We start from the raw sequence: 9,063 nt of genomic DNA on the forward strand, positions 1-9,063 counted from the left end.
GAAAACCACGGACAGGGGTCCTGCCGGGCGTCGCTGGGTGATCTTCACGCAGAAGTTGAACAACTTGTTCAACCTTACACAGCTAATCCAAAGTAACAGGAGACTAAAACTCAATTAACATATCCTCCGTGAGCTACAAGCGGGGGCGCGCCTTATAAAATTTGTCTGACTGTGGTAAGAGAGGATGCGCTCGCAACCCCGCCACAGACCAGGCGACTCAGATTTTCATAAAATGCGAACGAGCAGGCAGAATTACAGCCACTCACGCACCCGGCTGCACCAACTGCGCATGCGCCTCCCTCTGGAGGCGGAGGCGAGCCGCCGAGGTACGACGAATTACGACCTCTGCCGGCGGCACTTACGGCTCCTGTCGTAAAGGCCGCGTGTGGCGCTTGCGCACCTCCTGCTCTCCTGCTCCCCTCCTCCCCGAGCGGCCGCCGCTGAGAGGATCCCAGTCCGTCTTCTCCCGCCCGGCCGTCGTCATGGTGAAGCTGAGCAAAGAGGCCAAGCAGCGGCTGCAGCAGCTCTTCAAGGGCGGCCAGTTCGCCATCCGCTGGGGCTTCATTCCTCTCGTGATTTACCTGGGTTAGTGAGCGAGGAGGCTGAGGGGTCGCGGGGAGGCCGAGGCCGCGACTACGGTTTTGTGTTTTTTTGGGGGGGGGTGGGGGTGGAGGCTTGAGAAGGAACCCCGGCTTAGCAGTCCTCTGAGGCACATCCCGGGCGAAGCAGCCGGGTCAGGAGCAGGTGTCCTTGTGGGGTGGGGTGCCGGGGGTCGCGGGCACCGCTGTACCCGCCCGCTTTTCAGGATAGTTTTGGGATTCGATGGCCCGGTGCTTGTCGAAGCTGCTCTCTCCCTGTCTGGCGCTTAGGTGGGCTTTAGAGCGTGGCTCCTCGCCCTTCTAGGCGACCCTCAGTAGTAACTGTCCAACAATGCAGTCGCCTCTAAGGGTAGTGAGGGGTTTGGGTGTTGGTTGGCCTTGTGTTACAGACCGAGAGCTGAGAAAGTTCCGTGAGTTTATGCGGCTACGCCTAGTGAGGGAGCGGCGGGCTCAGATCCCCAACCCCTGAGCTAGAGGCACGGCATTGCCTAAGTGCTCACGCTGGGATCTCAGCCTCCTTATAAACCCGCGAAGCTGGTTTTGTTTGTTTGTTTGTTTTAAGCAGTGTGCCTTTGTTTATTTGAAAGGCAAGAATTCCACTGGTCGGGCCAGGCCAGGGCCAGAAGTCTGAAACTCCATCCTGGGTCTCTGACGTGGGTGGCAGAGGCTGAATTCTTGGGTAGTCTTCCTCTGCTCTCCTGGGTGCATTAGCAGGGACCTGGGTACGAACTGGAGTAGCTAGGACTTGAACCAGTACCCATGTGGGATGCCAGCATCACTGATGGCCCCCTGACCTTCTGCCCCACAGCTCGGATCACAATGACTGCCTTGCCAGGCCCTCTTGCCTCCTTGTGCCTTGTTTGCACACCTCTGGTTTGGCTTCAACTGTGGAAAGGTCCAGTTGGTTTAGACACTGGGCTTACCCCTCCTGTTGGCTAAGAAAACTGTGGGGATGGCTTCACCCCCCATTTTGTTCTACCTGTTGTGTGATTGTGTGGTTGAGGGTCCTCTCTTAGCTGGCTGCTGTTTCTGTGTCCCTGGGATTTCCTTGCTGCTCTGTCAGTCTTAGTCCTTCTGCCTCCCTTTTCTGAGGTTTCTTTCCCACTGCCGGAAAGCCATGGCTCTTTGCTTTGGTCTGAGGTGCTTTGAGCATTTGCGTTTGTTTTCCTTTCTGTAAACACTTGGCTGTGTTCCCTGCCCTGGGCGGCTGTTATGGTGACTTTCACCTTAGCATTGAACACAGATTGTTTGAGATTAATATTAGATTCTGTGCCCCGTATACTGTTGGATTCCAGGTCTTACTCAGCTCCTAGGTCATTCACTTTTTCTCCCTAGCTGTCACTATAGCCTGCAATTGCAGATGGCCCCCCGGGACTTCAGCCCTAGCTATGAGGGCTCTGGGGAATAGAGTGCTGTAAAACACAGCAGGCAGGGAGACACAGTGGTGACAACTTGGCATTTATCAGGACAGAATTACAAGGATCTGGGACCTAGTGTCACAGGCTCTTCTGTAGTCTAGGTAAATCCAGACAGTGCTGGTGTGTCAGGGGAGCCCTCCAGCTTCCCTGGGTTGCGGGAAAAAGTCTTGACTCTACATTCTTGGTGTGCTAGTTTTAATTGGTGTTTTTTTCCCCCCCTTTTTCTTTTCTCCTCCCTTCTGTCTTAGGTTTTAAGAGGGGTGCAGATCCTGGAATGCCTGAACCAACTGTTTTGAGGTACGTCTCTTAGAAGTGTTTCGGGGCAGATGTGTGTGTGTCGGTCAGAGTCTCAGGGACCAAGGGGAGCTGAGGTGGAGCTCCTTTGGTCGGGAGGGGTTGGGGCTGCCGGACAGTGGTGGGACTCGGCTGAGCAGCGCTGCCTGGAGCTCGGTTTTCCTCCCGCTCCTAGCTTGTCTTTACGATATCATAACTGAAACAGAGCAGTGATGAATCATCCTACCGCTTTCCAAGGTGAATTATTTTTTAATTTCATGTAATCCCATTGTATGATTATCAAATTGGTGACAGTCTTGCATGGGATATTGTTTTCACCACCCAAAGGTAGAATTAACATTGCATATATTCTCTAGTTGCGGACCACTAGCTTTTTTTCCCCCCCAATTTGCTAATATTTTGTATAATCATATATAATTAACATTTTTCTATAAATGAAATTTGATGTATTTCCTTATGGTAAATTTTCACGGGATTAATCAGAGTATGCATTTATTTGTCAGGTTTCTTTTTCAGAAGCGAGCTTGCCAGTGTTAGACAAGCACTTGTGAAGTTCTGTGCATGTGTAACTACACACATATGTGTATGCTTTGAAAACTGCACGCATGCACGCCCCTATGTGTGTGAACACAAGATGTCAGGCAGGCCTGTATGCTGCGTGGGGAGCACTGATACTCGTGGCCCCAACATGACCCTTAGACTGAGCGAAGACCAATACTTAGTCATTGAGTGTCAGTCAGCTTTAGGATCTTTCTACTTGATGTCTGGTTGATTCACTCCTTGAGGGGGCCCCTGATTGGTAGGGAGTGGGGCCTTTGCCCAGAGCTCATGCTTTGCCTTGGGTCATGTGGCTCCCGTCGGGTCACCTTCCCTTTAACTGTGGCATCTGCCCCTCCTCTGTGTCACCACCCTCCCCTTTCTCAGAGAAAGGACACCGCTGTGTGTGCCTCACCTTACCCAGCTTCACAGTTACTCTGTTTTCTTTGCTGAAAACCTTGCCTCTTGTCTTCCCGGTCCCTTGCCTTCTAACCCTCTGTGGAGTGGCTCCTTCAAACTGCATTCAGAGCTCCCCACCAAGTTCTTTTTTTCTAGCCCTTCATCCTTTGCTGTAAAGTGAGGATCGGGGCGACCTCCCTGCTCCTGACCAGCTAGAGGCTCTAGACTGGGGCAGCAGGACCTGAGCACTCATGTTCAGGGACGATGTGGTAGGTCAGACTGTTCATGGCTTGCAGGCATTGCAAATGATCAGCAAAAACCTTGCCCTGAGAAACTTCGCCTCTTTCTGAGCTACCGTCTCCTGGTTAAGTGAGTTCATGTGAGGACCAAGTAAGAGCATTCTTAGGAATTCAAGTCCTTCCTGCCTCCCCCGAGAGCAGTGCTCTAGCTCTGAGGCTGCACGCCGGCCTGGGAGCTGCTTTGTTCTGCTTTTCCTGCACACTTAGGCTCTTTCCCTCCTCAGCCTGGATTGCTCTTTCCCCTCCGTTTCTTGCTGATGGAAACCTGCTTCTGAACAGCCTGTTCTCTCTTCCACCAAACTCACTCCCTTTCTGTGTTCCCAGAACAGTTTTTTGTGCCTGTCATTTGATGCCTTGTCTAATGTTACCTACATTGTGTTTCATCTTGGAAGCACCTAAAATAGAGGTTCAACAGGCGCTATATTAAGGAAGTGACCCTAACCTTAATGTGCTGGGGTCCTTGGGACAGGAGCTGGTTTTCTGGGCAGACTGTGGTGTTTTAGGCTGCACCTGTGTGCCAGGAAACAGCGTTTTAGTGGCTTTCCTGGGAGCGTGGCTCCAGAGACGAGGTGGAGTCTGGGCTCGGGCTGCTGCTTGGCTGCAGTTGGATCCTTGGCAGCTGCAGGCTGGTGAGGCATTCCCTACCCCTGGCCATTGCTTCACTCTGTCCCCTCGCTGCTCCTCTCCCTTCTGCCACTTAGTCTTGTGTCACTAGGGGTCCCCCTGGTTTCCTTCCAGGGCTATTCATGTCCTAGGAGACAGCTGATGGGCTACTGGTCACTAGACGATCTCAAACACAGCATGTGTCGGGGGCAGTGCCTGGAGAGTCGGCCTGGTTTGTACCCTGAAAGGAGAATTGTGTCTGCTGTGATTTTTTTTTTATTATGTATCATTACAAAGCTGATTGTTTCTGTAGATTTATTATTTACATAATGCTGGAGTTTAGAGTTTGTTTTCTTCAAATGTTTTGGAATTAGGACCCCATTCATCTGAATGTCCTCTGCCACTCAGGATGGTTGTTGTACACTGGTAGAAAAGCTTTCTTTAGCACATGGTACTTCAGAGAAGAGTTTATTTTCATCATGTTTGCAAACCACTTGGGATCTAGTAGGCAATTTTAACAAGCTCCTGAAAATTGCAAAGAGATGCATCTTGAGTTTTTCCTAGGCACAGAAAACATACTTCGTAAAAGCAAACTTTGTAGAACCCTCACGGTCATGTTTTAACAGTTGTGTTCGCGTAGGCTAGAAATCACACTTTTAATTGAGATGATTTTGCAAGTACAGACTCCTCTTGGCTACTTTTGGATCCTGTTGCTTAGCATCTCCAAACATCTTGGGAGTTTTGACTCCTTTGTGGCCAAGAGTGTTGAGGGTCAGAATTGATTAGGAATGCAAATGAGGCTGGTTGCTCTTTGGCCAGGCGTGGACTCATGGCCACAAGCCCTGAGGTCACACCTCACTCTGGCTCTCCAGCAGTAGCCATCTTAGAGCCACAGCTTCCTCATCTTTGTAGAGGGATCCTACAAAGGGATCCTCTTGGAGTTCCTTCCCAAGAGGCTGACCTGCAGAACACAGTAAATGTGGTTCGACTGTTGTCGCTGTATTCAGACGCGGCACAGCTGTGTTTTCTGGGTTCATCAGTCCCAGTCAGTGGAAATCATCATTTGTCTTTCTTTCCATTGCCATGTTATTGTACCTGTCACCTGAACATTTCCCTCTTTGTTAATAATAGGTAACACACTCACAAAGTAATAAAAAAATATAGTTCTCTGAGTTTGGTTTTTTTTTTAATGTGATTGATCCTTATCTTCCAGTTTCTGCGTTTGCTGATGAGCACAAACATGCCTGAAGTCCTTAGCTCTGTGTAGAAAGTTTTTATTTTGGGCTTTAATTATTTCTCCTGTTCACAAATATTTTAGCCTACTTTGGGGATAAAGGACTGTTTCTTCATCTGGACTCGGAAGCAATCGTCGGATGAGGGCAACGTGGAACATGTGTGCTCTGGCTGGCGCAAGACCTGGGATGCCATTCAGTCATCAGACCGATGGCACAGGGCTCTATGTGGATGCATCTGTAGCAGACTGGAACTTCTACTGACTTATTTATGATAGATTGGTGACAATAAATATTTTAACAAACATTATGTCTTGAGGTGTTTTTTTTTTTTTTTTTTTTTTGATTAAACATAATAGAGATGTCTGGTAAAAATTAAGCTGTTAACTCTCACGGCATGGGCAGTCTACATATGTACCCAAATGTGACCTTCCAAAATAAAAGCATTTCCAGATGAGTACCTGACCACACATTTCACCACATGGAGCTTGCTGCCCCTTCACCTGGAGCAACTCTCTCGGGCGTTCTGGGCGCAAGTGATTATACCTCCCAAGTGATTGAGACAAGGCGATTGTGTCCTCAGGAGGCATGAAGTAGAGTTCTGACCGCATCAAAGGGATGTTGGTGGCTCTTGCTGGGGATGGAAGTGGGATTGCAGGTTGGGCATGGCAAGCATGTGTCTGAATGTGAATGTAATGTCTTCATGGGTGGTATTGGGGCATCAGAGGTAGCCGGGCAGGAGCCCATGGAAACCTACGTCGCACGGTAGCACTGTTTTCTGGTAGAAGACAAGGCAGTCAATTACTGGGAACTAGTGTGCAGTTCTAGATGGAGATTTCCTGATCCCCTCCACCTGTGTCTAAAACCTATTTTGTTGTTTAGCTTTTCCCATCCTAACCAAGCAGATTGTAGTATCAGTTTTGGGAAATGTAATTAGTATGTCAGTGCAGAACCAGAAAAGACATGACCCACTTTGGGACATGGTTGAAAGTCTGAAACATCTGTTTGGACTAGTATGTGCTATTATCTGTATACAGGACACCTGTAAAGGCTTAGCACTACATAGGTCACCTAAGATAACTTTGAAATAACTGAAATGGGCCCAGCAGCGTGGCCTAGCAGCTAAAATCCTCGCCTTGATTGTGCTGGGATCCCATAGGGGAGCCAGTTCTAATCCCGGCAGCTCCTCTTCCTGTCCAGCTCCTTCCTGTGGCCTGGGAAAGCAGTAGAGGACAACCCAAAACCTTGGGACCCTGCACCAACATGGAAGACCTGGAAGAGCTCCTGGCTCCTGACTTTGGATCAGCATAACACCAGCCGTTGCACTCACTTGGGGAGTGAATCATCGGACGGAAGATCTTTCTGACTTTCCTCTGTATATCTGGCTTTTCAATTAAAATAAAATAAAAAAAATAACAGTGAAATATATGCAGATCTGAAAACTTGGGATTTAATTGGTTAAGTAAAGAATCTTATAATCTCCCTCAGGTGTCTGGAGTTGTACTTACTGGAACATTCTTCATTATTGCTGAGGTAAAAGCTTCTTGGGTATTTACACCTCTGTTGCCATAGAGACGGAGAATTGTGAAGGCTTGTTGCGTAAAGGGATTTTAAAGTGGAATTCTTAAGTACTAATTGTAGGAAAAGCATTTTTGACAAGCACATAATGTAGCTTGTGAATCTTGGCACGTACGAATTTGTTAAAAGCAGCATGGTTTATAAATCCCATAGTATTGCTTAAGCTTTTAATCCTCTATTTTTTTTAGGGTTTATTTACTTACTTGAAAGGTAAGGTTACGGAAAGAGAGGGAGATAAAAGATCTTCCATCCAGCAACTGGTATTGCCGGGCCAGACTGAAGCCAAGAGCTTCATCCTGGTCTCACGTAGGCGCAGAGGCCCAAGCACTCGGACCATCCTCTGCTGCTTTTCCAGGTGCATTAGCATGGAGCTGGATTGGAAGTGGAGCAACCAGGACTCAACAGGCACCTTGATGGAATGCTAGCCTTGTAGGCAGCAGTTTAACCTCTTATTCCACAATGCTGGCCCTCTGCCTTCTACTGAATATGTTACAAGTGGATTTTTATTTTTGTCCAATTTTTATTTGAAAGAGAAGGGATAGAGAAATTTAATTCTTGGGTGCACTCGCTGATAGCTGCAGTGGCCAGGCCTAAGCCAGACTGAAGCCAAAAGTGCTTCAGCCAAGTACGTCAATCAGGTCTCCCATATGGGTGACTTGGGCCGTTTTGGGAGCTGGATTGCAAGTGGAGCGAGCAGGACTCAAAAACCAGTGCTTACATTGGATTTTGGTGTTGCAGGCAGTAGCTTAACCAATACAGGCCATAGTTAATATATGCAAAATTTTAAATTGTTTATTTATTTGAAGGGCAGTTAACAGAGGAGGAGACACAGAGGTAGAGATCTTCCATCCACTAGTTCACTCAGAAAAATGCTGCCAACAGCCAGAGCTGGGCCATTTGGAAGCCAGGAGCCTGGAGCTGCTTTTGGGTGTCCCACAGAGGTTCAGGGGCCCAAGCACTTGAGCCATCTGCTGCCTTCCAAGGCACATTAACAGGGAGCTGAACTGTAGGTGGAAAAGCCAGCCTTGAGTCAGCACCCACATTGAATACTGGTGATGCAGATGGAGGCAGAACGTGTTTGCCACAATTGCAGCCCCTTAAGATTTTGATGATACATTTTCCCTCCACTGTCACTCAGAGCTTCTAGAAATTGAGATGATAATATTGAATGTGTCCATTTTGCTATAGTAATAATGTAAACAGTGAACATAAATCAATTTTGTGTTCTTTTAGGAATTACCTTGTAGCTGTCTACAGATGGAAAACAAAGTTTTAGAGAGATCCAAACACCTTTCCTGATCTCACATCTGAGGAAGCTAAGGAATGGAATTTAAACGCTTGTTCCAAAGGTACAGGATGAGAGCGGAGACAGTCTTCGCTTCAGTATGTGTGTATTGTGTATGTTAATGTATGTGCAATGTTTAAAACCCATCTCTTGGATTTTATTATGTATTAGTGTTTTGCTCAAGGAAAACCACCAAGCCGATAGGACCTGTTCTGAGAACTGGCTCTGCCAACTTAATTCCTTGAGGAATCTATTAGTTCTGTTTTTTTTTTTTTTTTTTTTTTTTTTTTTTTTAACACCAAATAGGAGCATTTGCCTCTGTGGCAGCTGGTCTCCGACCAGCAGTACCTGGAAACTTACTAGAAATGCATATTTTCAGGTCCCCAGAAGACCTGAAACAGTAAGGTGGTGAGGCTCATGTGTGTGTGTTTCATTTATTCACCCTTTGTTTTAAATTAAGCTTACTCCTTGGAGAATATGGTGGAACTGTGTGTGAGGTAAGAAATGATACAGAATGATCCACGTGTGCCTTTTGCCCTGTTGCCCCCAGTGGCAGTGTCTTGCAAAACTGGAACAATACCAGATTATGGATGCTGGTTAAAAAAAGGTAGGGGGGTGGGCATTGGATCGCCACAAGGGTTTCTCCTGTTGTCATTTTCCAGCCAACACTCTTCACTCCACCTCTATTCCCGTCCCGAACCCTTGGCAGTAATCTGGCTTTACTCACTCAGCAGAGTTTTCTGTAGTGTGTGTCAGTAGCTCGTTCCTTTTTTATTGCTGAGTTCATGCCATAAGTGAATGTGTGAGACACCTGGGGTA

The 9,063-nt window shown here is 47.6% G+C and overlaps 1 protein-coding gene across 1 annotated transcript; it reads left to right on the forward strand.

The window, feature by feature from the left end:
- Window positions 1–384: 384 nt before the first annotated feature.
- Window positions 385–5,688, forward strand: TOMM7 (translocase of outer mitochondrial membrane 7). The gene is made up of 3 exons (XM_040964962.1): window positions 385–585; window positions 2,266–2,314; window positions 5,468–5,688. The coding sequence occupies exons 1-3, from the start codon at window positions 483–485 to the stop codon at window positions 5,481–5,483; spliced, it is 168 nt and encodes a 55-aa protein (XP_040820896.1). The 5' UTR covers window positions 385–482; the 3' UTR covers window positions 5,484–5,688.
- Window positions 5,689–9,063: the final 3,375 nt, after the last annotated feature.

Source organism: Ochotona curzoniae, unplaced genomic scaffold (assembly GCF_017591425.1).
Source record: "Ochotona curzoniae isolate NIBS_2020 unplaced genomic scaffold, NIBS_Ocur_1.0 scaffold_3835, whole genome shotgun sequence".
Lineage (NCBI taxonomy): Eukaryota > Metazoa > Chordata > Mammalia > Lagomorpha > Ochotonidae > Ochotona > Ochotona curzoniae.

Excerpts from the sequence above, each read along its gene's own strand:
- TOMM7 (XM_040964962.1), top strand. The coding sequence starts at position 483 with ATGGTGAAGCTGAGCAAAGAGGCCAAGCAGCGGCTGCAGCAGCTCTTC. Across the intron at positions 586-2,265 it reads TCCTCTCGTGATTTACCTGG|GTTTTAAGAGGGGTGCAGAT; the intron begins GTTAGTGAGCGA and ends CTTCTGTCTTAG.